We start from the raw sequence: 27973 nt of genomic DNA, 5'->3' as shown, positions 1-27973 counted from the left end.
GGTTGCCACCCCCAGCCCCAGCCCCAGCCCCGCCCACTGCCCTCTGCAGCCTCCCAGAAAACCCCAAGGTTGATCTGTGGCTTGGAGGGAAACACAAAACCACTTGTGCCTCTGAGCATGAGGTCAGCAGAAGCTTCCCCAGCAGAAAGAGCTCAGCAAAGGGTCAAGAGTTAACCCTTTAGAGGCAAGGCTGAGGCTGCTCACTCCTGATTGCTGAGTCTGCGGGTACCCGAGAGCCCTCGATATCACACGTTTTTTGTACCCCACCTCACTTCATACACACCCCCTCCACATAGACTGTGTGTTCACCCCACTTCCTACTGACTCAACCACTGTTGCCACAGAAGGACCCACCTATTTCAGCTGGGTGACTGACTTCTCTATGGAACTAGTCCTACTGTCAATCATCATTAAGAGGGCTAGAGAGGGCCTGGAGAGACAGCTTGATATTAGAGTGCTTGCCTGGCATATGTGAGGCTCCCATTCATTCCCCAGTAATTAAAAAAAAAAAAAATCACCACCACAAAGCACCTTAGAAAGAGCGGGTAGGAGGCTTATACGAGGTGATAAATGTGGAACTACCCAAGACCCCCAACAGCCCTCAGAACTGTCCTGCTTAGAGGAGCTGGGCTCTAGGCAATGAGCCAGCTGATTCTGGAGGCTACCAAAGCCTGTGAAAAGTCTCTCGTGAATCCTTAGAGAAGGTATCAGACCCCCTCCTCCACATCATGGGCCAACTTGAAAAAGTTAATGGGACTAGAGGGGCAATCCTCTGTGTTGAGATTCTCTCCCAAACCATCTTTATGTGTGTTCATGTGTATATACATATATATGGTTAGTTTATTTTTTAAGATTCATCTATTTTATGTGTATGGGTATTTTGCCTGCATGCACAGATGTGTGCACCACATGCATGCCTGGTACCATATATCCCCAGGAACTGGAGTTAGACACTGGGGTGAGCTGCCACGTGGGTGCTGGAAATTGAACCTCTAGAGGAGCAACTAGTGCTCTTAACTGCAGAACCATCTCTCACTGTCCCAACTATCTGCACATTCTTAGTTGGCTATAATTCCTTCTCCAGAGCCAGACCTTTAATCCCTGTGCCTAAACCCTTTCCAGTCTGTCTCACTTAGGGGCTGTGGGCTCTGCAAGTCTCCCAGCAGCCACCCTCGTCAATTGCCAGGCTTGTCTTACACCTCTTTCCTCCCTGGCTTGCACAGCAGAGCAGACCCATTCTTTTCAGCTCTGCAGACAGTGGGCATAGAACCAGACAAAAAGTAGGTACCAATGATGGTTCTGACATTCGTGAGAAGGAAGGTCCTCTGAAATAGATGAGGCTTGTTCTGTGGTCCCAGCATCAACCCGACAATTAGCGGTGTCAATGTGCCAGCTAGAGGCAGACTAGAATCCTTGGTTATAGCATCAATGCTTTCTCTCTTATCGTGGGCTGGGTACCATATCTCCCAAGACCTTTAGGAAGGAATGGATACACATCTTTAGATTGGAAGACATTGAGTTAGGGGGTTTTCCCCTCATCCAATGGAACTTCCTGCCTAGTTGTATAAAAGCAATAGTCTAGTTGAGGAAGGTGGAGAGGGTGACTGGGGAAGTCCTGAGGAAGAGGAAACACAGGAAGCAGCTTGTGACTCTCCTTGGGCACTATGAAAAGAGGACTCTTGCCCCAGGCCCTTGTAACCTGGCTTGTAAACACCCAGGACGCACTGAGCCACTGTCCTTTCCTCCTTGGTGCGGACTGCATGGAGACAAGACTAGGCTGAGTCTGAGAGATGGAGCAAGGGTCTGGGGGTGGGGAGATGGGCACCACACTGATGGTTTTAAATGGAAGCCCTTCCTTCCAGGACAGAGAAGTGCCTCCATCATTGAAAGGTGGTGTTGCCTTCTGAAAATGCCAGGGCCATCCTAAAGGGCATGTTTGAGATGTTCTAAAGATGTACGAAAGCTGAGGGAAGCTGGGCGGTGGTGGCACACGCCTTTAAGCCCAGCACTCAGGAGGCAGAGGCAGGCAGATTTCTAAGTTCGAGGCCAGCCTGGTCTACAAAGTGAGTTCCAGGACAGCCAGGGCTACACAGAGAAACCCTGTCTCAAACAAAACAAAACAAAACAAAACAAAACAAAACAAAACAAAACAAAACAAAACAAGAAAGCTGAGGGGAAAATCAGCACAAATGAGAAACTTCCAAAAAGGGGACCAAGTCGACTTCAGTAGACTTGAGAACCCAGATGGCTCGTGGTATAACAAGCGTTCAGTAAGTACCTGATGTGTAAATAGGCATAGACTGGGGCAAAGCAGGAAGATTTTCTAACAGAACTGGATTTGAGGAGGCCCACTCACGGGTTAAAGCGAACCGAGGAGAGCAGAGCCATGAGTGAGGGTCAGCTGTATTGGGGTGAGGAGCTGTGCCCTGGGGGTGCCTCCATGAGAACTGTGCTGCACTGCTGCCTGGAACTGAAAGGGATCTAAGCAGGAAGGGATGCAGTCCAGGGTGTTGAGCCCCGGGCTCACACACTGCCCCCTCCATATATGTGATCTGAGTCATAGTCAGGAGCCCAGGACAAGCCAGTCCCAGCTACTCAGGCTCCTCCCCCTCCAGCTCAGCCCAGTGCACCCCTTTCACCAGCCCTCAACAAAAGCAGAGCTCTAACTCTTGTCTCAGTGGCCCCAAATTCCTATGACATGGATACAGGGTCAGTGGAGAGATAAGAATATATATGATTACAAAAAGGCCAGGAACCCCTGGTCAGAGAAAATGGAGCCCATCGTTTAGGCGCGAAAACCCCACCAGAACACCATCTGGTTCTTACCCATGAGCGACAGCCCTCCCGCATCCAGGTCCACGGTAATTTATCTTGATCTACCTTCAGTGGCCATTGGTATCCCCCAGCCCCACAGCAGTGAAGTGGAGCTGTTGTCCCTTAGAGAATAGAATAGCTTTAATCTGTAACTATGAAACGTCTAGGTTAGCAGCACTTTGGACGCCCCGGGGAGCAAGCTGAATCCGTGCTCTCCCAGAGACCATAGAGATTCCCCTTCAGTTGACAGAAGTGGCTGGCAGGATGTTGGCTTTGCGCTCAACTTCGATGCAGTACTTCTCAGGAAGGCCGGTGGCTCTGCCGGGAGAAACGCCAGGTATATGTAAGTAGGGTACTCACCAAAAGTGTGACAGGAGAAAAAATGCCCTGGGCTTCCAGAACCTGGCGTCCTGTACCCCAAGCCGTTCCTACTGGTTGCCTCTAGCTGGCACATTGGCACCCTGATGTACCACCAAGTACATTCCAGTCAAGTACATACACACTGCCAAGGAGCTACCAGTGGACCAAGGAGTCCCAGTCCAGAAGCTTCTGTCAGAGCCCCCTTCAGAGGGCAAGCCTCGGGCCGAAAACCCTCCCAACCTGACGTTTCCAGCCTGCTACACCTTTGGGAAAGAGGAGGAGAAGAAAGAGAGAAAGGACCCCAGCGCACCTCAGCTCTTCCAGTTTCTGTTTCTTGATGTCCTCGATGCGCTCGCGGCGCTTCTCGGCTTCCTCCTTGAGGCGTCGGCCCTCTTCGAAGGTAGCGAGCCGGTTCTGCACGTGTTTCTGCTGGTTCTCACGCACCTGCCGTCGGAGCTCGTTGGCATGCTGGAGGCACCCCTTGGCCTTCTTCTCCTGCTCCTGTTTCTCCCTCTCAATCTGCTCTCTCTGAGCCCTGGGAGAGGGACAAAAGGAATGTGATTGGCTGGGCTCCTGGGTTGACCCCCCTCAGTGGTCATGCTTCAAGGTCCACAGCTGTCCAACCTCGAGGTCTCAGGCCCCAGACTAAAAGTGTCCACCGCGTGCTCCTCTCCCGGGACAGACCCAAATACATTGTCATATGCCACAGTGTTGACATTCTTACTAATTTCTAATTGTTTTTCATTTTATGTGTGAGTGTTTTGCCTACACGTGTGTCTGTGCACAACTTCTATGCCTGATGCCTTCAGAGACTAAAGGAGGGCATCCGATGCCCTGGGACTGGAGTTACAGACCATTGTGAGCTACCATGTGGGTGACAAGTATTGAACTTGCATCCTCTCAAAAAAAAAAAAAAAAAAAAAAAACAAAACAAAAAACCAGCCAATGGTCTTACTTGCTAGATAGCTCTCCAACCCCTTGGTTTATTTTAAATAAAAATCTCCACATTCAAAACACTCACTGGCCTCTGTAAATTATATAGCTGGGTCCTACAACCAGGATTTCGCCCACCGAGAGCTATTTCTTCTCTTCCTTCTAATGATGCACCTAACTCCTCTCCAGCCTGTTCTAAGTTTCCTTCCTTCCTTCCTTGCCTCCCTTACAATCATAACATCAACAAAACCAAACAAGGGTAAGGAAACATTGTAAGGTTAGCCCTGCTTTGGTTGCTGGAAGAAGGCAAGAACTCAGGCTGACTCTTCTCTTACTGATTCATGGTCTCACATTCCTTCTATGGATGTCTTCCATAACAATGCTTCCTAGTCTACTATCAGGTAGAAAAATCTCTAATGACATCCAGAGACGCTCAAATGAAATATATTTACATCTCAAAGAAATTTGGTCAGAGGCCACCTAACCTAATACTGGATTTCTTCTCAATACAATCAAAACCAAATTGTAAAACTATCTCAGGCGGGGAATTCTTACCTGCTTCTCTCCCACAGGCTTGCTCACACCAAAACAAAGATCACCTCTCCTCCCATTGCCAAAGACCTCAGTCACTTATTCATCTCCTTGGTGTCTTCCAAACTCTACCAACACATGGCGAGCCCTCCCAAGTCGGAGCAGCTCCTCCGGCCAAGCAAACACCTCCCCAAATCCCACAGCCCCATGGAGCCTTTCCCAGTTCATAGGAAGGGAAGCGCTGGTGAGCACACACCTCTCTCTATAGTTACACGTCAAGTGCCCACAGCCCACACGGATCTCAGGCAGGTGTGTTCTCCCTGCTTGTGATCACTGTGTGTAGATTAGCTTCCTATTGTTCATACGCATCAAAGTGAGCGGATAACAGGAAAGGGAAAGCTGGGGCGTTACTAGAGAGCTGCTGGGGTTGGTGGGCAGCTGAAAAATCCAATTGAGGAGGGACTCAGTGAATCTCCATTGTCGGCTTGACTAGGCACTAGGCTCACCTAGAAGATACATCTTTGGACATGTCTAGGGGTAGGGTTTGGCGTGGGGGTTCTACAGAGGTTTAACTGAGGAGGAAAGACTCCTCCTGAATTTGGACAGCACCATCCTGTGAACTGGGATCCTAGACTGGATATTTTTTAATGGAGAAGGGGAGCTGAGTACCAGCGGATTTTTTTTTTTCTGTCTGCTTCTTTTTTTTTTTTTTAAGATTTATTTATTGATTGATTGATTGTACCAGAAGAGGGCATCAGATCTCATTACAGGTGGTTGTGAGCCACCATGTGGTTGCTGGGATTTGAACTTTGGACCTCCGGAAGAGCAGTCGGGTGCTCTTACCCACTGAGCCATCTCACCAGCCCTTCTGTCTGCTTCTTGAATGTGGTGTGGCTGGTCACTTCCGTGCCATGGCTTCCCTGCCAGGATGCACCGTGCCCCTTCAAACCATCTGAAATAAGCCCTTACTCAAAATGCTTTCACTGAGCATTTTTCTCATGGCAGTAAGCAAACAAAGTAAGTGATACACTGGCCATGCCACAAAGGCAAAGCAACATTTGTGGGCTCTGGCTGCGTGCTGGAGTCACCTAAAGCATTTCAGAAGCTGCTTGCCCCCGACTGTTGAATCACAACCCGTTAGGGTGTCACCTAAATGGCAGTATTTTTTTTTTTTCTAAAGGTCTCGATTCCGCCAGTCAGCAGTCTGAAAGTTCAGGATCTCCTGATCAGAAGCAGGACATCCATATGCAGGCTGCACTGGAGGCCGCGCTTTTGAAGTAAGAGAATCTGGATTGCTGGCTGTGGTGGCGGGGACACTCCCCAAGTAAAGACATCTATCGTGGAAGTCACCTGGTGTGGAGACACTAGGTCTGGATGCTAAGCCAGGACAGCAGGACTTCTCCAAAGAGCTGAATGGAGTTTAATAGCTGGCTAGTGTCTATGCTCCAGGCAGACCCAGCAAAGCAGAGTCAAGTGGGTCAGGAGCAAAAGGAGGGCTTGGAATTCATCCCATTAATGTTTATTAGTGCCTGCCAAAAGCGCACAGCTGTCCAAGGGCACAGAGGCACAGGGAGACACCTGGAAGGAAATCTGGAGCCCAATGGCAGGCTCTGTGGGGGGTTGTGGGGGCTCTCTTCATTACCAGGTGTCTGGTGACCGTAGCACAACCTGAGGGGCGGGGGGAAGGGCGGGGGGGGCAGGGAGGTGAGGGGCAAGAAAGGCAGAAGAGCCAAAGGCATCTCAGTCAGTGGGAACAAGCAGGGGCACGATCCTATGAGAACCCAGGAATGATGATCTTGGGGAGAAGGTCTGCTCCGCCTCCTTTGAGGCCCAGGAGCCTGGCCTGGCTTGCTCCTGACTGAGACAGCTCCAATAGTAAGGACCCAAGGCCCAGACACCAAGATGACTGGGTGCTGGTCAAATTTGCTTCATTTGAGCATACTTTCTGTAATTTCAAGTTCTCCAAATGCAAATTTTCTTTGGTTTGGTTCCCCCACCCCTTCCTTTTTAAAATCTTATTTTCTAGAAGTTGAAACAAAGCACAAAGGAAGTGGTCCCCAGTCGGATCAGGCCTGGTGGTGGAGGAGAGAACAGAGAAGGAAGCCTGCTGCTCTGAGGGAGGACCAGAAGAGTAGGCGCTATGAGTCCTTGGCTCTTGCGCGCAGGCTGAAATCATCATTGAACGGAAACAACAAACAGTAAAGAGATGCTAGCTGCCACGCAGCAGAGAGAGAGAGAGAGAGAGACGTAGAAGATGTCCACCCAAGCAGCAATCTCTGGAAGCCTTCGGGTGGATCAGGCACAGGCAGTGTTCACTCACTTCTAATGAGCTTCATGATACCCAGACAGAGTCTTCAACGCATGTTGATCACCAGCTATGAGTCAAATCAATGGCAAAGACTCCCTCAAAGCCTTGCTCTAATGACACAATCCTTAGCGTCTGGATGAATCCTCCATCTCCTCTAGGCTTCTCCTACTCAGTCTCCCTAGTTTGCAGAAAGATGTGGGACCTAAGGGCGGCAGGAGGGACCTTTCTTTACACTGTTACTGATACAGGATAAATAACCCTCGGTTCCTTAAACACTTCCAGATGTTCTTTTCCAATTCTCTAATCAGAAAATTTTCTGGCTCGAATGGCTTTGAAATATCTCAGCCATCCATCTAGTCAGGATGACTGCAGCAACATGATCAAGACGGATGTGCACCTTCCTGGGACCATGGCAGGAATCTCCTCTCCATCCACCACACACCATCCCCTGAGCACACTCCTGTCAGCCTTCAACACGGGAAAGGAAGCCAGGGTTCTCTCAGCATCTCCTACCGAAGGATCCTCTCGAACTCATCTCGGTCACGCTGAACCTGAACGGCCAGCGTGTGTTCCTTGAATGCCACCTGCTCCAGCCGGCTTTTGCGCAGCTTTTCCTCTGTCTCTATCTTCTTCTGCGCATTTTCCTTTTCCTTTCGACGCCACTCTCGATCTGCAACCTCCTGGTTGCGCTTGGCCCGCAAGGCATCCTAAGAAAGCAGGCAGGGGGGTGGGGGGAAACAGGGGAGCTATGAGGATACAAAATAACTGGAGATAGTCACTGACATACAGACTCCATTCTGCCTAAGGAAAGATGAATCCTGGCATAGATTCTTTAGGGTCAGAAGATTTCCCCAAAGGGTATCCTATCCCCCATCCTTATTCTTTCCCGGTTCCTTGAGCACCTCCTCAGACCCCTGGAGTTGCTTTTAACTTTAAAAACTGCTAATGATAGAGATGCCACATTTCCTCTGATGATGTTTCACTAGTCAGGAAAGGTTGGAAAATCCTCTTTATACAGCAGTCAAAAGCTTTCTCTAGAACCTAAGCACATACTTCTGCTCTCTTCCAGCTGCCGTGGACAATGGGAAAGGGCCCACCCTTCCTCCTCAGGTGCTTTTTCCAAAAGACATCCCCCATGATTAAATGGCATTTGTCTGCGGTTATATTTTTGAAGGCTAGACAGCAGGCATCCTCTCTTCTATACCTCCACCCTGCAGGCCACTTTACAGGCTGTCAAGGGATGGCTTCCCCGGGAGTGGGAGGGAGAGAGGAAGTGGATACCTGCTCTGCTTGATAATCCTGCGCCTTCTCCTGCAAGGCCCTCAGGCGGGCGATCTCCTTCTCTTTCTCCCTCCGGATTTTCTCCTGCTCAGCTTCATACTCTGCCTCTCGAGCCTGCCGGGAAGAAAAAGGCTTCAGGATAAAGCACACCATTGCAGCTCTGCACAGAGAAACGCAATCTGTACAGGAACGTCCTTTCCAGCATCTTCCCTTCCACTTCCTTGCTAGATCTAAGATGGGGGTGGGACTTTAGCAATGCACAAACAAAAGGACAACTAGCCTTTGTAGAAGGCAGCCGTGGTTTACAAAAAGCTTTCTCGGGCCTAATCCTAGAGAGCCCAGGCAGCATCTCATCAGACAGAAGCTGTGGATGCCAAAACTGTTTTGAACGCCAGAATCCTCAACCCCAGTGCTCCTACTCCTTCAGTCACACTGAAGATAATTTCAAGTTGCAAGGCCACAGAGCCAAGTAACAACTGCGGTTCCCTGCCTTGCCTTGTAAAATGCAGCAGGTAGACGTTATCTCATTAGTGCCTGGGAAAACTGCCAACTGTGCTTTGGGCAACCCCACGGTGCCCGTAGCAGATACCTCAAGAGTAAACCATCAAAATGCTGTCCCTTTTACCACCTCTGTGCAAGAACAGGAGTGAATAAACCCCACGGCTTCTCAACCACTGTGCCTAGAGCAGTCACATGACCACAGGCACATGTTGGGTGGCATGCCGTGGTCATTCCATGAAGACTCTCCCTTATCCCTCATTATTCTACCTTCCCAGACTGCCAAGAATCCCAGAGAGTTGCCTATTTTGGGGTTAGGCTCCACAGAGTCAAGCTGATTGTTAGCTTGCAGGCAATCCAGCTCTTCTGCCCTCAAGGACCTAGCAATTGCCTACGCTATACCTGCCTAGCTAGGTATAGCGCTGAATTCCTACCTCATCTCCCTCTCTCCCTCCCTCCCCTTGGATACCCCCCCCTTTGTCCTCAGAGCCTCCTTTTTCTCCCTCTCTGCTGCCTCTCTCAATCTCTCAATGCCCTCCCTCATGGCTTGTTTGCTGCCTCTACTCCTCTGGACCTGCCAGGTACCCCCTCATCCTACTATACTTCATAACACTGGTTCCTCTGCCTCATCTTGCCCTGGATAGCAGGAAAGAAAATTCTAGATGCTTCCACAACCACTCTCTGCCTTTAGTCCTGAAGGGGCAGAGCTGAAAGGATCAGCACACTGCCTAAAAATGCATCATAAGAGAAGTAGACGAAGTTAACTGTCATCAGGAGCTCCAAATCTGCAGAAGACACTGGATCCACATGCACAGGAATCATTCCCCTGCCATTTGAGTATTTCTGTGTTTTTAAAATAATTCCATATTCGCTCTAAACTATACTTAAAAGTCTTTTTTTTTCTCTCCTTCATCCTCTACTCCCTACATACCCCAATCAACCTATCACCCATCAGACCCAGAGTGAGTCCACACATTTAGGAGCTTTACCCATCCCAAGCTGCTTGCAGATATTGCTTTTCCCATCTATTTCTTCTTATATGGTCATTCTACAGTGAGGTATCTCAACTACCCAATACAAGCCGTCCTATATAAGAGTTTTTACAAAAAAAAAATTTAAATTTATGGGGAAGCCAACGCTCGGTTTCTAGGCTTCTCAACCCTTGAAGAATTAATATAAGCTTTACTTTCACCAATCACTTAGGTTTTCTTTTACTGCATGTGACCCTAATTCCAGCTTTTAAGTGACTGTATCAATGAAAATAATGACTCACTGGTTTGGGGGGGGGGGTCTCTAAAATCTACACTCTTGCTGAACAATTTATCAGGCTATGATGAAGAGAAAACGAAGCCAGCCCTATGTATTTTAAAATGAAGGCATGGCTGTCTCCTGCTAGAGTCCTACAATTGTTCAAGTCCATTATAGACATGTCACTCCTGGACAGTGGTTCCAGCATTGTACACCAAGTCCCTACCATCTTCTTCTTGGTAAATTCCATCACCATCTGGTCTGCAAGTCTCTCCTGTGCCAGCATCTCTGCTTTCTGTCTCTGATTTTCATCGTTGATACGTTTAATTTCAGCTTGCATCTTCAGTTTTTCCTGATGTCTTCGTTCCAGATCCTGCCAGCAAAAGGAAGAGATCCTCAGAGGAGAAGAAGGCAAGGCATATAGCTACTGACATGCTGGTATAGAGAAAGACAGAGGCAGGAGGAGTACAGTGTGGCCATTACAAGCCCGGATTCAAGCTGTCTTTCAAGATCGGATAATAAGGGGCTAGAGAGATGGCTCAGTGGTTAAGATCACTGACTGCTCTTCCAAAGGTCCTGAGTTCAATTCCCAGCAATCACATGATGGCTCACAACTGTCGGAAACAGGATCAGATGTCTTCTTCTGGTGTGTCTGAAGACAGCAACAGTGTACTTGCATACATTAAGTAAATATATATATATATATATATACATATATATATATATATAATGGACAATCAAATAGCCTCTTTGTATCTTCACCCAACTCAGCTTGGTGATGGCCCTTGACACTTATCTCTCAATGCTTTCTGGAAATGGAGGCTCTTAATTTTTTTTTCTCCCTCTTGCTGCGCTAAAGTCTACCCTTGAGACCTCATGAGCGACTACCCTCTGCATTCAAATTCCTTTTCCTATTGAAACTCAAATTTGAGATCCCATTCCGTAGTGATGATTAAAAACAAAATAATAAGTGTGGCTCACATTGACTGGTTTCCACTCACTGGGCATTAGCAGAGGCTGCTTCCCAAGTTCTGAAAGGTGGGGCCTTGAACAGATGAGAAACTTGTGTATTTACCCTTCGGGTGGTTGTTTTTGTTGGCTCATTTGACTTCCAAGGAACGAAAGGGACTTACCCTGTTTCTTGCCACTGAAGCCCTTCAAAGCAACCAAACCAAGGGGGGAAAGAAAGAAAACCTCCCTCAACTCTTCTCCATCTCGCTAGCCATGTGGAAAAGCTGCCCTGCTGCCTGGGATGTTGGCAAGCAGCTCTATGTCTGCTGAGGTGCTAGGTTCTACCCTAAGCTTGCCTAATACTACTACTTCCTGGAGACTTGGGAGTGTCCTTTGGAAGGACATCCAAAGGACTGTGAGACACCAGTGGAATGGTGTTGACTCACTGCTGGAGCACCGCAGTGAGCCCACCAATTCCCAGCTCCCCACAACCGAGCTGAAGTGTCCAGTCTTGGTCTACCACCTGGTTCCCTGTATATTTCCCTATACCTCAGTTACCCACACTTCTCCCAGAGCCAGTGTCCTAGCTAGGTGTGTCTGTCTATCTTCTAGGTCTCCTTTGCAAGTCTTCCGCAAGTCTACAAGCCTTATTTTCTGCCCCAGACAGGAGTCTTCAACCTAAGTCTTCACATTGGACCTCACATTGTGGGAGCTAGGAAAACCTCTGACCGACCACCTATGGGAATCTTGGAGATCCCCAGTCACTCACTAACACCCGGTGTCCTGGCTGATGACAACTGAATCATCCATATACACAGGAAGGCAGGGGGGTGGGAGGGGGGACAAACAAAAAACAAAAGACTATGAGTTCCATGAGTTAAATGGCATCGGGAGGAAAAGGAATCGGGTACAGGAATGCTATTAGGTAAGAGGAATAATTTCTGGTGTTCTATAGCACAGTGGGACAATTACTGCCAATCATAACCAACTGTGCATTTTAAAATGCTGGTGGAAAAGATTCTGGGTGTTCCCAATACTAAGGACTGTCAGTTCTCTGTGGGGTTGAATATGCTGGTCACCCTGATATGACCATTACACATCCTACATAGAGGACCATCACACTGTAGACCACAAAGGCGCACGATTTGCTAGGTGTCAGGGAAAAATGAAAATATATTGAAGAAACAAATGAGTCCACAAATGAGGGGATGCTTCTAGATCAAATCAGACTAAGGAGACTTAACCAAATATGGCGTGCGAGCCTTGATTAGAAACAGGTTTGGAAAACAGAAGAGTAACTGAGAATGCTTTCCTTTGCCGATTAAAGAAAACCGAATCTAGGTTAACACTGGGTGATGTTACAGGGCGTCTGGAGGAGCTTTTGGTGGAGGCTATGTAAGTGGGCCTTGCTCTTCAGAGATGGGGGGCATGAAGCATTTCGTAGCGGGGTGTCAAAATGGCAAAGGCAAAAGTACTTTAACCAAGTATTACCGGCACAGTTCTAATTCATTCAACTTTTGTGTGTGGGTAGCCTTTTGAAAATGAAATAAAAAGTGGGCAAAGGTGTGAATATGGTCAAAACACAGTGTACAACATTGCCAAAGAACGAATACAGCTCAAATGCCTGCCACAGGGCTAGAGAGATGGCTCAGTGGCCAAAGCGCTTGCCACACAAGTGCGAGGACCGTGAGGCCTGGAGTTCGAATCCCTAGAAATCTTGTAAATGCTGAGTGGGTGTGGTGCTCCACTTATAATTATAACCCGAATCTGCAACCCTATAGGTGGAACAACATTATGAACTAACCAGCACCCCGGAGCTCTTGACTCTAGCTGGATATGTATCAAAAGATGGCCTAGTCGGCCATCACTGGAAAGAGAGGCCCATTGGACACGCAAACTTTATAAGCCCCAGTACAGGGGAATGCCAGAGCCAAAAGAATGGGAATGGGTGGGTAGGGAAGTGGGGGGGGGCGGTATGGGGGACTTTTGGGATAGCATTGGAAATGTAATTGAGGAAAATACGTAATAAAAAATATTAAAAATTAAAAAAATAATAATTATAACCGGAGAAGGCAGAGAAAGAAATTCCCCAGAGCAAACCGGCTAGCAAGACTAGGCTCGACTGAGAGGCCTGCCTTGGTGAATTAAGAGTGACAGAGGTGATCCCTGACACCAGCTTTGGGCTTCCTGAGTGCGTGTGAGCACACACATGTGTCCATCTGCATGCAAACGCATGCATCCCCACAGACCTGTCTCTGTGCATATGCCTTTGCTATGATCTTCTGTGTGTTGCAACATTGCCAGATAAGGCAAATAGAAAGAAGACCGTCTTAGCTTTACGAAGTTCACACATGTGTGTCATCGGGTGTTTTGTTTTATTTTGTTTTGTTTTGTTTTCATTAAATGTCCCTACTACTTTTATCTAAGCTAATAGGGACAAAAGGTTTGGCTTCCCAACACAGTTAATGACAATGGGATATTGTGTACTCTGAATGAGACAACAGCGGGGGAGCAGGAAACTAAAGCACTCCCGCTCATCAATGGAGTGCGTAATTTCCCTCAGTGACCGAGGGACAGACTGTAAAACATCCCTATGTTTACTTGTGCGAAGCGTGCAACCATATATTTCCTTTATGTGTCTGTTCACATTGATATGCCAACCTTGGACCCCAAGTCCCTGGAAGGCAAGGACAATATCTATCCAAATCACAGCTCATCCCCAGCATGATACCATGGCCAAACAAATGTTCCAGACAGCAATTAAGAAGATGATAGTGGCGATGTTGTGAAATGAACGTATGCCCTGCAAGGGAAAAAAGAAAGGAATCGCTCCAAACCCTGAGCCCTGAAACCTTGGAGGGCTTTGCTGCTAGAGGTGGGGAAACGCAGCATGGCCTGGTGGTCTGTTACCTGCAAATCCTCCTCCTGGAGCCGGTCCAGGTAGGCCAGCATCTGCTCCTTCTCCTGTTCACGGTGCTCTGCCTGCAATGATCTCTCCTCTTCGTTCTTCTTTATCTGCTCCACAATGTGCCGTTTTCCCCTGGGAAAACACGACGCCACGGTGGCTCTGAATGAGGAGACCAAGTCTCTACCCTTGACTTCTCCCCAAATGGTCCCCTAGATAGGAGGTTTCAAGGGCATCGGTTGACAAGTGTCCCTTCAGCATGCTTATGTTTCCTGGGTCCTTTCCTTGAGTGTCTCCATTTTGCTGTGTTAGTCCCCAAGTACTCCTGCCTGAGATTCCTCTTATCTGTCTGCCCAGGAGTTACCCTACATCCTAACCCACCTCCTCCCGCCTAGTATAATTTAACAAGCCTCTAGAATCCAGCTTCTTCCTAAGTCTCCTAATGATGTGGGAAGACAGCTTCCTCCCTGGTTCACAGAGGGCTTTGTAGATTTTCAAAGGCTGGGATCTCTAATTCCTTTACTGTTTGTCCTCTATTGTCTTCCAACCTGACTCCCGTGCCTCCTCTGCCTACTGTCTTTTTGTGTAAGAACGTGTAACACTGAAGACTCTCGGCTGCTGATAGACAGGGCTGAACCCTGAGGTCCTCTCCACAAAGCCCTCTTTTCAACAGTAAATCCAGGGATACTGACTGGACAATCAGAGCCACCTGCCAGTGACCCCAGAGTTTGTCAGTAAACTTGGAGGCATCTAAATAAAGCCTTTGGCATGAGTAAAGGCTGGCAGAATGGGAATAGACAAGGCAAAGGCAGCAGCCAGGCAGCAATGTTAAGCTCATATTCAGATGGGGTATTTGAATGCTTCCTGTGACAGGCGAGATTTGGCAGAAGCAGATAGAGTGGCCCGGAGAGCGGGTTTGAGCTCAGTCAACATAAAGATCAGAGCTGCCTAATGAGGCAGGGTGTTGCTTCCTTGGATCTGCTTATAAAGACTTCATAGATGCTGGGGGAAGATGTAGAGTGGATGACAGGAGGCACCAAGAAAGGACACTGAACTGGAGTATACAGAGAAGCGCCTATTACAACCTTGGAAATAAGCCTTGCAGGTTGTATGATTCCCTCTATCATTCTGCCAGGGACGAGAGATATTGGTGCCTCACAACTGCATCTCAGCTCTTCCCTCTTTGCTTAGGCTACGTGGACCTGAAGAGACTCAGAAAGGGCTTATGGGGGAAATGGCAAAAGCCCACCTTTACCTACCGTACTCTCTCCTCCCTCCTTTTCCTTTCCCGATCCTCCTGCCTTTGGAGGGATTCCCGCCGGTCTATTTCCATCATGTGATCCAACCGCCTCTCCTCTTCATCTAATTCCTTTTGTATCTGCTGCTTCTCCAGGATCTGGGCATCCCGGATTGCGTGGCACTTGGCATTCAGAATAATCTAGGAGGTGGGAGGAAAGAATCCTAGCACTAGGTCTGGGGATAAGGTAAAGGAAGGAGGTGTTATGAGTGTGTGGACATTTAAGAAGGAAGACATGAGAGCAGAGTGCACGGGCCGGAGACTTGCTCGGTTGCTCACTGAGCCCAAAGAGACAGCACGTCTCACTCACCCTAGCTCAAGCATTTACTGGTGACTTTCTTTTTCTAATAATTTATTTTTATTTAATGTTCATTGATGTTTTATCTGAATGTATGTCTGTGTGAGGGTGTCAGAAACCCTGGAACTGTGAGTTACAGACAGTTGTAAGCTGTCTTGCTTGGAACTTGAACCCAGGTCCTCTAGAAGAACAGTCAGTGCTCTTAACTGCTGAGCCATCTCTCCAGACCCTTTGCTGGTTTCTTATCAGGCACTACAGTTTATTCAAGGAGGGACAGCGTCAGTCAGGGCATTGTAGAGTTCGTTAGATAATGGAGCGGCCTTTGGAACTATGATGAATGAATTCGGTGTTATCAAGTTCACCTACATAAACACACACATAACCTCCATAAGGTGTTAGAGCTTTGCAATTCCTTCTCCGAGGACCCATGAACAGTGCATTGTGTGTAGAGAAGCTAAGGCATTCCAGCAGAAATTCAACTGGTGCATTTTTTTTTTTAAAATCTAGAAGAACCTAACATGCATAAAAGAAATGAGAAGCCATGGTGCCCTCATTAAGAACCAGAAAGTAAGAGCTTTGGAATAATAAGAGCCGGTACACGTAGAGATTTACCAGAGAGATGAAAATCAGAGATGAAGGACTAGGGAAGTCGACTTTTTTTTTTCCTATTAGTCAACAAGGGAGCGACACATGTGAATGAATTACAGAATAGAATTTCAAATGAGCCCCTGATCCTTCTGCTCCCAGCTAAAGGAAGTACTCTGGGCATTTCAAAAAGAACGCTATTGTCTCCACCACTATCTGGGGCCAGACTTGAACTAACAGGATAGAAATAGGAGTGAGATCCTTATCAGTCATGGTTCTCAAAGCCCCTCCCAATATCTTAGCTTGTTCAGTGCTGCCAAAAATTCTGCTAAGCAGTGCTGTCTTCATCATCTTGCATGTGCACTCAAGGGCCTGCGACTTGCTCTCAACATCCAGGGAAACAGGTCGAGTCTCCTCCTATCCACGCGATCCCCGCCCACACCAGGCCCTCGCCTGTTCCTGGCACAGAGGGAGCAGCAGGGAGCCCTCGGAGGGAAGGAAGAGGCCCCCACCTTGCTCATGTCCTTGAGCTCCTCCTCCTGCTCCATACGGAGCTTGTTGGCTCTCTGCAGGAGGTTCTGGGCCCGTTCCCTGGCCACCTCCTCCAGGTCACTGAGCTTCTTGTTATTGTTCCAAGCCATCTCCTTCTGCTTCATAATCTTCTTGCGAATTGTGACGGCTTCCTAAGGGAGACCAGCCCGGATTGGTGGGGTTTATTCTCCGTAAACTCACCTGCTGCATGTAACCCGGCAAGAATTCTCTTCATTCCCTCACTTATCAGAGCGGAGAGGTCTCACAGCCCGGCTTTGTTCCCATCCTCCCACTGGCCCACGTACTGCACGTACTGTTTATTAAATGCATGTGCACACCTTGTTTTAGCATGCCTTAACTGAGCTTATCCCTCCTGGGATGGAAAGCTGGCCTCCCTACTCCACTTTCCTATTCTGCCACCCGTCCACCAAGGACACAGCTAGGAAGGTGAGTTACCAAGATGGCTTCCTTCTCCTTCTTGAGGGCCTGTTCTCTGGCATTCAGTTCTTCTTTGGTCAGGACTTGGGATGCCCATTTTATCCGCTCAAACTCCTCGGGGCTGATGATCAGAGATTCCCCAGAGGGGTCCTCTGTGGGAACACTGACATAGGAATGACCAGCGTTATGGAGGAGAGCAGGCTCCAAACTCCCTCCCCTCCTCTCCTCCCCATACTATGCTAAGACAGAAGAGTCTGCAAATTCATGGGCCACTTAAATGAAAGGTTTCAGGTGAGAAGCAACCAATGCTGCAGACAAAAGAGACATTTTATGTCTTTCTCCCTAAGTCTGTCTCAAATGCTGCGTTCTCCATATAACTGTCGGTGACCTGTCCTTGTGTTTCTTTAAGTCTACCACCCTGCTCCCAAGAATCTTCCTCTGAGCCCCACCACATTCTGACTCCATCTTACTGGCCACTTCAGGACCAATGGTGCAAGACCTATTTCAGCTTCTTCAGGATTGGACTCTATCTTAACTACATCAGCAGCCTAATCTCTGAGCCGGTACTTGGTACTTAGCACACACAAAGCTGTTGAATCAGACTTTAAAAACAGATTGTTCCTGATGCTGGAATAAGGTATAAGTATAAGGGAATGCTTGGCAGGGTTGAAGTGGATGCTGGTGGGAAATCGAAATATCCCTGTCCATCCAGCCTGGATAGAAGCTTTGAACCCTAAATATTAATTAAAAACTCTGATCGACAGCTCCTGGAGATGTGTCTCTAGAGCTCTCCTGTAGCTACCCAACGCATTCAACAAACCTACAGCTAATTATAATGATTAGAAACAAATGACATACATTAGGGGTGAGGGAGGGAGCAGCTGAGAGGAGAGAATAAAGCCTGCTTCTGGGCGAGGCAGTTTAACAGGTGCATGGCAACAAGACGCAGATGATCTGAGACAGGAAGTGAAATCTCATCTAATAAAAGTTGGGGGATGGGGGGGAGGTTGTCCTAGAAGTAGGTTCACTTATTAGCAAGGTCTTAGACTGCACCAAGTGGTATGGCCCAAAACAATGGAGGCTGTGAAGTGACCAAGAGCAACCTAAATCTAAGAGAGTGGATCTGAAGCATGACCAGCCTGTCTGCAGGGAGGTCAAGAAGTAGGACCCCTCAGGCCACTGCCCACATCTGGCTGTCAGATGCTCAGGCTGGTCAGCCTTGGCTAAACAGAGGCTATCGTCAAGTCCAGCTCCTGCACGGGGATCCAGCTGTGTCTCTTCAGCTTAAGCCCTGAACCAAGGGCTTCAAATTCTGTGAACTGTCATTCAGCAGTGGAGCCAGAGCGGTAGGACAGTCTGAGAGTTCGAAGAACTAAGCCACCAAACACAGCACTGGCTCCTGGCACTTAGCTGAGCTCTGCTTGTGCCCTGCAGGAGGAGCCTGATGGCACTGTTCCAGTAGGGAAGTCAAACTGAGCTAACCCCAAAGGAACCCGAGAGCCCCTATGAATTTCCTCTGATCGCCTCGAGTCCGGGGAGGAGCCAGAGTGCTAATTAGGCATTTGGTCAGTTTCCCTTTGCTTTGGATTCTCCTTGTACCCAAAAGGAAGTGACTCGACGGTCCACTTCTCTTCCCCCAAGCAGTGCTGAGGGCTTAGAAGCATTGATTGCCCCTCTACCCTTTACTTTTAGAGCCTACAGCAAGCTTTGGAATGAAGGGCAGTGGCATGCTAACTACCAAAGGGAGAGGAGGAGGGCCAAGATGGAGGAGAGAAAACGCTGAAACAAGATGGGCATATTGATTTTTTTCTTTTACATGTAGAATGTGTGTGAGAGAGAGAGAGAAAGAGAGAGACAGACAGACACACACACACACAGAGGGGGGGGGACTGTTAGAGGGAAGAAGAGGTTTAAAGTAGGAGACAGGAACTATAGCAGACATTGGAATATGTGTGTCATGGCAGCAGAAAGGGACTATTTGGAGGAGTTAGGGACCGTTGAGAAGAGGAGAGGGAAGTCTCGGAGGAAAGGACAAAGAAGAATAAAGTATATAGATATAATAAAATGTCACAACGAAATCCATTTTTGTGTACGTTAAGCAAAAGAGAATTTAAAAAAAAATCTATACAGGCAAACAAGACAAAAGAAAAGAGGAGAGGGGTGGGTAGGAATGCAGATGGAGTTGGGCTGTCTGGACAGAAGCATCCTGGTGGCCGGGTCACGCTGCACAGTGGCAGCCGTGCCCGGGGACTCACATGAGCTCTCTGACCATGTCTCTAGTGATGAGCTGGATCGTCTCCGGCTTGTGCTCCAAGCCCAGAGCACTGAGAGTTTTCCGGATGGCGTGTTTATCACGGATCACCACGATAGGGCTGTCACTCTTGCCCTGGGATGAAGGCTATCAGGTCAGAAAGAAATCCATAGAAGATAGTCACTCCACTTGCCACTGACCCAATACGGACCTCAAGAGTAGATCCACCCCCATGCAGCTACAGAACACAAGAGCACCTACGGTATTAGGGAAGCATCCTGGTAGTCTTCGTCAAAACATGGCTTGGGTGTGTTCTGCACTGGCCCGACCTTCTGAGAACAATACCTTTTATTCTTGGGCAGGCATTCCTCCCAAGGATGCTGGAGACTGTGCCAAGGGGTGGGGAGGAGAGGGGCTGACAGTGTGTATCTATACCTCTGTTAAACCAATCAGGTTGAAACTTTAAAATTTGGTGTCTAGGTTATCTCTCCATGAACATTTCAGGTCTTGTGAGATTCTTGGACCACTCTGTGACTTTGAAGCAATATAACATGCTATAGATAAATCTACAATATAATATTAGTGATTTTTAATCCTTTCTAATGATTAGTGGTTTGTTTGTTTGTTTGTTTGTTTGTTTGTTTGTTTTAAGCCATATCAAGGGAGTTGGACATAGCTAAGTGGCCTAACAAGAACTGCCTTTAAAATCTAACATCGTTGGGCCAAGCATTGTGGTATGCACCTTTGATCCCAGCAATCAAGAGTCAGGGGAAGGACAGCTAGTCTGAAACCAGCATGGGCCACACAGCAAGACTCTTAGGGAACAAATGATGATTAAGGAGGGCACTCAGTTAGGATTCAGCAATGTGACCACAGATTCTTCTAACCTCAGAAGGGTTAGCAAGAAAATACAGTCTCTAAACACATGAAAATGTAGGCGCCATAAACGCAGTAACAGACACCTGCATGGTGCCCAGGGGGTAGCTTTGACTGGGTCACTTTGTATGCACTGTCCCCTGAGCGCTACTGCCACCTGGTGTTCGTCTCTGCTTCCAGAAGGGCACGACTCAGCAATGCTGCGGGCCACTTCTGCCCCCTACTGCCAACTTCCTGGACTCTCATTTACCCAGAAGGCCAAAGAACTTGGGCCAAGATAGGATTAGTAAACAAGTAGGACCTGGAGCTCTGGGCCATTCCCCACCCTCCTTTTAACTAGAAAATTCCCTGAGGACCGTTCCCCTCACAAAGAGTGCAAGTGTACTTACAGAATTGCACCCTTTTGAGTCTTGCTTTTACCAGTGGGGAAGACACAGAAGAGTGGGAGATCTTCTCCGGAGCCCTCTAGAAAGTCCTCTTCCACTCACAGGGAGAGCAATGAAGAGCAAAGGCCGACATCAGCTCTCTACTCCCCAATCCACCTACCCTCCTGTGCTTCCAGGCGTGGCCCTTCTTCCTCAGTGTTCTCTCTCTCTCTCTCTCTCTCTCTCTCTCTCTCTCTCTCTCTCTCTCTCTCTCTCTCTCTCTCTCTCTCTCTCTCTCCCCTGCCCAGCTCTCCAAGTCTCACTCTTTCCCTCTTCATCAACTGTCACTGGCACCAAAGCTGTTCCAAGGAGCACTGCACCTCCCTCTCCACATTCCATGAACTATCATTGTCCTAGTCTGGGTGGGGCTTGCTCGTCTCCCCAAGCTAAGCAATTGTTTTAGCTGAACCCCTGGAAGTCAAAGAAGGGAGGGAATTTCTAGGGGTGAGGAACCAGGTACCCTGTTTACCTAGAACACACTAGATGTCAGAGCCAGGATCTCTGAATCCCTTCTTTGACATAAAAATCTCAGTGATATGACTAGTACGAACGTCACCCTAAGCAACACTGGTCTAGGCCACTGCTGTGTTAAGGGGCAGCAGCGACCAGGGAGCTGGGGGAATCTACTGACGATGAGTTACCTTGACACCTCCAAAGAGGCTCTCGTCTACCTCAGAGTTCATGGCTTTGGTCCGATAGCGAGTCCTATTCCGTGACCGGTTGGAAGCGGTGGAAGCAGAGCTTGAGGCATCCCCTGGGCTTAGTGGCTGCAGATAGAGACAGAAAGTCCGGTCATCGGTACCCAATGGCATCCAGACCACAGGCAGCAAACATGTCTCTAGCCTATGCCAACAGCTAGAAGGGCGAGCATGCGGCGAAACCTCTTATAGAACAAACGTGTCTACATAGGACCTGAAATGTAGGGTACAGCGTCCCCCGTGGGGAGACCTCTTGGCAAAGCACACTAAGTCTACGAAAGGGCATCTGTGCCGTCTCGAGAGCTGATGAAGTCAAGTCAGTCACAAGGTACAGATGAAAAAGATGGAGAGTGTGGGGTGACGGTGATGAGGAGGAGGGAGGCTCCCTGTTCCTCGTCCCTGCACAGGTACAGTCTCCCACAAGAATGGCTTTAGAGAGGCCAACTGCTCCTCATTTCCCAGGAATGCACATGGTCCTCTTCACCACCAGCCTTCTCAGCCTGAGCTCTGGGACCCTTTCATTAAGCACAAACCACCCAACCCCCTTCCTGTTTCATGAGCCGGCTGGAGTCTAAAGGAAATAAAAGCTGTAGAAACTCATTGGGCCACAGCTCAGCGTGTGGTGGCTGGCAAACGGTAGGTAGTGGATGAACAATAATTACCAGCTACAATCAATCAGACAGCGCTAACCAAAATAGAATACTTTTTGATGTGCCAATCGTTTCCTATGTTACCCTAGCTAATGGTTGTGGGAGATGAGGCTTATTCCCAAAGACAAAAGCTGAAAACATCAGGTATTTGTCTTCTTAGTCAAGCAGGGCATCTAAGCTGAGCCAATAAGATGCCCCTGACTTTACAGCGACTGGGGAACCAGTGATACGAGACACTGAACCTGAACGTGGAAAGCCTTTTTGACCCGATGCAGCAGGAGCAGCCGCATCTGGGGCAGCGCTGATAAGGACGTCACCAGCAAGCAAATCCAGCAGCGTTGAGAAGCCTGTGCCAGATCTCCTCTCAGTTGCGATTTTGGCCTTGGTTACAGCTGAAGGGGCTCCCTCTGTTCCTACTTTCCAAGCCTCGTTTCCCTGCTGGTACAACATCCGTGGGCTCTCCTAAATCCTCTCGGGGTGTTCCATCCCACTTAAATAAGAGTTCTGGTTCGGCGGCTTACAACCAGGAACCCAGCTAAGCACAACCTCCAGTCCCAGCGGTCAGTTCGGCTTCATCTTGGCCCGCCGAGAGTAGATATCTACATCCGGGAAGCAGTTTTCGCGAAGGCTTTTGGATAAGGGTAGCCTTAATCTAAAGCTGATTCATTCATTGCTTTGGAGGAACCCACACCCGGCTCAACCAAGCTCTGTAAGCTGAGATATCTTGGGGGAAATGGTCTAGACATACAAGGTCCCTCCAAGTCTGGGAATCCGCAGCCCCAGGGGGATGATATAAACGGAGAAATGAGCAGAGCAGGTCACTGAATGTTAGTGACTCTTCCAGGTCACCAAACGGTGTTTTTGCCATCTCTCCTTGATCTGCCATTGCCAACAAGACCTCCTCCCAGCACCTGTAGCACCTGTATCAGGTTTTGACACGGAACTGGGCGATTACTCCTCAGCTGACCCCCTACCAAACAATGAGCCCGGCTGTGTGCGCCCTCCTTCCCCACTCACTGCCTGGCTCAGCCAGTGTAGGCTTCCAGAGGGAGTCATCTTCAGCCAGCCCCAAGACAGCAGAGCAGAAAAGCCTGGATTTATGAAGAGGCGGATATGGGAGCCCCGGTGACACCTAAGAACAGTCTCTGAAGGGTTGTTGTGTGGTGCGTGGTGAGCAACTGCTCCCCTTTCCACTTAAAATTAGAGTAAGAGGAAATGAATGGCAAGGACAGTGGGTAGGATTGAGGGTAAGCCCTGGGGATAAAGGGAAACGATAGAAGGCTCTTGAGGGGTGGTGGTGTGTGAGTTCTCCATATAATTAAGGAAGATTTGCAAGCGGGGGGGGGGGGTGCCTGGCACACAGCAGGAACCCGACTTACATCTGATTTAAAAAAAAAAAACCCCAAGGGATGAAATTAAATAAAATGACCCCTTGAGGAGTCTAGAGTAGACTAAGATGAATGCCTCTGGGAAACGCATCTTTCTGACTCCGAGTCACTCCACCGTTCCACGTTTTCCAGGTCACAGATGTGGTCTGAGCCACTGTGGATAGTAATGTATAAGAAAGGGCTCCAGAGTACAAATGGGGAGGGTTGTGATTGTTTTCGCATCTGTTTTCCGGTTTCTGTTCAAGGACTCCCTGCGAGTGGCATTGTGCACCAGACTGTAGGTCCCTCGAGGCGGAGACTGTGTCCTTTCTTTCCTGTGTCCTTGGTACCCAGGTTGGAGGAAGTCAGCACAGGAAATAATCCACTGCCTGAACCTCGAAGTCAGAACAGAGGAAGGAAAGCAAATGACTACAGAAAAGCAGCCACTAGCGGGCCAGATGGGGGAAGCTGAGAGCACTGGCGGCTGGGTAGCTAAGAAAACCTCATTTAAGAACTGCTGACTTTGAAGCCACAAGCCTTACCTCAGGGCTAGAATAACCAGTTTTGCCAAAAGTAACAAGAAGAACTAGGGAGGTCACTGTGTAAACACACTAGAGGGGGGAGGAAAAATGAAGAACCAAGCAGAAATGGAAAGTTGGATCCCTCTGGACCAGAGGCAGTAGCCAAGTGGTCCTCTTAGGAGGTGAAGGGCTGGTTTTATTTCTTGCGTGACCAAATAAATATTCCCATGACACCGAGCAGTGGCTAGCCAGAAGCTGAGTAGTCTGCTTGGAAGGAGACAGCCTTGGAAGGAAAAGCAGCTTTCTCCAGCTACCGACAACTGAGGCTGGAAAGACTGGGGACAGGTAAACAGGCAAGCCCTGCACTAAAATGCTTATCTTAGTAACCCAGCTGCCTCTCCCCACCCCCTTTATATACCATATATACGTCCCGAGCATGAGAATCTCATCCAAACAAGGTTACTCTAATAGAGATTCTGGGGCAGGAAGATTAAGTCAAATGGATATCGATGAGATGGGGGATCTCCATAACATATAAAGTTTTTTTTAAGATGTATTTTTCTTTTTAAAGATTTATTTATTATTATAACTAGTTACACTGTAGCTGTCTTCAGATGCACCAGAAGAGGGCATCAGATCTCATTCTGGGTGGTTGTGAGCCACCATGTGGTTGCTGGGATTTGAACTCAGGACCTTCAGAAGAGCAGTCAGTGCTTTTACCCGCTGAGCCATCTCACCAGCCCCAAGATGTATTTATTTTATTTATATGAATACACTGTAGCTATCTTCAGACACACCAGAAGAGGGCATCAGACCCCATTACAGATGGTTGTGAGCCACCCTGTAGTTGCTGGGATTTGAACTCAGACCTCTGGAAGAGCAGTCAGTACTCTTAACCACTGAGCCGTCTTCTCAGCCCAACATATAAAGTTTGTAAGAAAAGATTTTTTTTTCAATAGGAGAGGGAAGAGGTTGTGAGGGTAGTGGGGAGCACGACACGTCTGAACCTCATTATATAACTGTAGAAAGCGGTCAAAATTTTGAGGAAAATATATTCTAAGAAATATGTAAGTGTAACTTTAATTTTTTTTTAATCTTACTTTTAATTATGGTTCTTAAAATGTTTTAACCTCCTTGTGGGAAAGAAAGGATACAGGGGAAGTGGGCCTGTTTAGAAAAGTTCTTTGGAGCAACTCCCGTCTGTGTTGTCTGGAAATCGGCAGTTCAGTTCACAGGTCAGCAGCAGCAGCTCAATCCACTCACAAACACCTCATGGTCATACCAGCAGTCTAGTTCAGTAAAGTCGGGTTAGTAAAAGTGGTGACATGACCTAGCAGAGACAGCCAAGCCTCAGCCTCTGCTCCAGTCAGCTGGAGGGACCAGGAGGACCGACAGGAGTTCTCAGCTGTGCCTCTCTCAGCAAAGTGAAGATCAGTGAAGACAGGAGACACACAAGCTCTGCACAGTAGCTCTATAAGCAAGCCTAGCTCAGCCTTGGTCACTGTCCCTCGAGTCCTATTTATATCCTCCAAACAGCATGTGTCCTCCACGTGTCTTGCCTCAACTCATGCTTCTGTTTCAGCTGACGACATCATTCTTCCAATCAGTCCAAGTGTGTGGAAGCGGCAGGAAACCGTGAGTCCCAACAAATGCAGCTCAACTATGCAATGTAAGGCAGACCAATACACTGTGTGTTGTTAGCAAAGAATCCTTCATCACCTGTCCTGTCACACGCATGCTTGCTTTAGCAGAGAGCATCCTCTCTCCTGTGTCTGCTTCAGCGAAACGTTCCTTCACAAGTCTGCCTTAGTCTTTCACCTGTGTTCACCTCAGCTAAACGTTCCTTCACGTGTTTGCCCCAGCAAAACACCACCCAACCGACTTTCCAAGGAGCCCTTTAGTTTCCACTTCGTATAAGTATTCCTCTAGAAATGTTGGTATGGAGGGCTGGGTTGGCTGTAAGGTGCTTGCTGCAAGGCTGTGAGAATCTGAGTTTGGCTCCGTGGCACTCACATAAAAGCCGGGGATAGGGTTGGAGAGATGGCTTAGCAGTTAAGAGCGCTGACTGCTCTTTCGGAGGTCCTGAGTTCAAATCCTAACAAACACATGGTGGCTCACAACCATCTGTAATGAGATCTGATGCCCTCTTCTGGTGTGTCTGAAGATAGCTACAGTATACTTACATATAATAATATTTAAATCTTTGGGCCGGAGTGAGAAGAAAAAATAAATAAATAAATAAAAGCCGGGCATAACATCGCACATTTATGTCATCACTGCCCTCTGGTCCCTACATTTCAGGTGAGTGTAACTATCGTAAGATGTTTCTTATATTGAATAGTTTTCTGCAATGAATAGGTAACTATTTTATGACCAAGAAACACAGTATTTATATATATATAACTATTTCTAGTTGAGAACAAAGTATATCTGTATATGGCAGGATCTAGGGGATTTGGCTTAAACTCAAGTAAGACAAGGCAAGCCGGGACTAGACTAGGTCAGTGTGGAGTTTCCCTGACGTAAGTACAACACCTGTCAAGGGAACAAAGACAAAGGCTGCTCATTCTTAGATGTTCCTTCCCACTCAGATCCAGTTCCTCTTTCGCACACAGAGTCAACACAGGCTGACAAAGTCCGGCTTCAGATTCTTGGCCTGGGAGTACTTCCCACTCCACAGACTTGGCTATGGGAAAGGAGGGATTCCCTCACATCAGGCCTCTTGCCTCTCGCTCTGAGGGATCCACCTGGTTGTCCTCTTTCTTTAAATGGACCAGGCTGCCCACCCATGACATATCCCGTTAACATGACACCAGGGTTGAAGATGAGCCTCCAGCCTCTCCCTCCAGAGGATCTATTGATCCTTTCCTTTGGGGGAGTTCTGGAAGCTTGTCTATGAGCCTCCCTGCTGCTGCCACCTCTTATCCCTCCATGCTCTCAAACAAAAAGCTGTGATTAGCACTACACACACATACTCCTGGCTTGCTGGGGATTACTCAAACCCACTGCCCCCTGACATGTCTGTATGCCCATTCCTATCCAAAGGAAAATTCCAGTAAGTTAGGGTCAGTAAGTTTGGCAAACTCTAGTCCTGAGTGGTCTCTGGGTGGGAATCTCTGGGCTTGGGAGCTATGCAGCCCACAAGTCTAGCTAGTCTAGTCAGTTGTAGCATACTGATTCATGAGTGCTAGGGAAAGAGGCACCTTTAACACAGGACAGAAGAACTTACCTCTAACACTTGTCCTTTGGTACCAGGCATAGTGTCAGGTCCTCTCTCTCTCTCTCTCTCTCTCTCTCACACACACACACACACACACACACACACACACATACACACACACTGCTGTGCTGAGGGAAGACAGTTAAGCAAAATGTACAGCCAAAAGGGGCCCCCATCCCTGCACGCCAGGGAGTCCTCAGAAGTTCGGAACCCAGCTTCTTCTGAAACCCACTAAATCTCATAAGAGCAAGACAGACACTGAGCCTAAAGGATGTCTACCAAGACAACCCAGATATCCACCTCAGCCACCCAGGTGGCCAGACATTTCAAGTAAGTTCCAGCAACCACACGCTCCAACAGCTCCAACACCTGTCCGCAGACTCCCCTAACACTTCAGAGCCAACACAGGCTCCTGCGAGGCCCTGCTGGTCTTCACAGTCTATGCCCATGACCATCCGCCGCCATCCAAAGAATATCAGAACTGGAAGACTTACCCCAATCATTCCCCCAGGAATTCCCCACCTCATTCATTCATTCCTTCACTAATGCTTACGACGTGCCCAAATCATTCCCACACAGTGAGAACGGAGGCTCTTCTGAAACATTAGGTGCCTTTCCCATAATCACCCTGCTGGTTAACAGCATAGCAGGTTATGGTCTCCGAACGGGTGCTCTTCTCAACACCACACGCCACAGCCCAAGAGGACTCAGCTCAAGAGGATGGGGGAGAAGGTGCAGCACATCCCCCATTCAACCCTACCAGTCTTTTGAGACTTCCTTTCCAGCCGTCGTCCCGTCCTCATTCCCAGAACTTCCTGTCTTCCCCAGCCTCTTAGAGAAAGCCCCAGCTTTCCCTCTCAGAGCCCCAAACCACTTCAGGACTCAAGAACTACAGCTACCCAGACCCTCACCATCTTTGCGGCCGCTTCAGCTGCAGGCACCTCCACCGGCTCCGCCGGAGCTGACGCGTTACCATAGCAACCAAGA

General features: G+C 48.3%; 1 protein-coding gene across 4 annotated transcripts; it reads right to left on the bottom strand.

Annotated features, from left to right (window-relative positions):
• Positions 1-44: 44 nt before the first annotated feature.
• Positions 45-27973, bottom strand: Cfap45 (cilia and flagella associated protein 45). Of its 4 annotated transcripts, none has more exons than XM_021160883.3 (12): positions 27898-27973; positions 21172-21297; positions 19234-19376; positions 16997-17141; positions 16522-16692; positions 15089-15267; positions 13835-13964; positions 10200-10346; positions 8228-8341; positions 7460-7653; positions 3485-3709; positions 45-3132 (listed from the first exon to the last, which is right to left on the bottom strand). In XM_021160883.3, the coding sequence occupies exons 1-12, from the start codon at positions 27898-27900 to the stop codon at positions 3054-3056; spliced, it is 1656 nt and encodes a 551-aa protein (XP_021016542.1). In that variant the 5' UTR covers positions 27901-27973; the 3' UTR covers positions 45-3053. The 4 variants fall into 4 exon arrangements, with proteins under 4 accessions (XP_021016542.1, XP_085699191.1, XP_085699188.1 ...); XM_085843065.1 differs by lacking the exon at positions 27898-27973 and adding an exon at positions 22896-22913; XM_085843062.1 differs by lacking the exon at positions 27898-27973 and adding an exon at positions 22121-22257.

The sequence above is a fragment of the Mus caroli genome, unplaced genomic scaffold (assembly GCF_978045245.1).
Source record: "Mus caroli unplaced genomic scaffold, Mus_caroli_1 scaffold_1, whole genome shotgun sequence".
Lineage (NCBI taxonomy): Eukaryota > Metazoa > Chordata > Mammalia > Rodentia > Muridae > Mus > Mus caroli.
The sequence above is the reverse complement of the archived record's forward strand: the minus strand, read 5'-3'. Positions and strand labels throughout refer to the sequence as shown.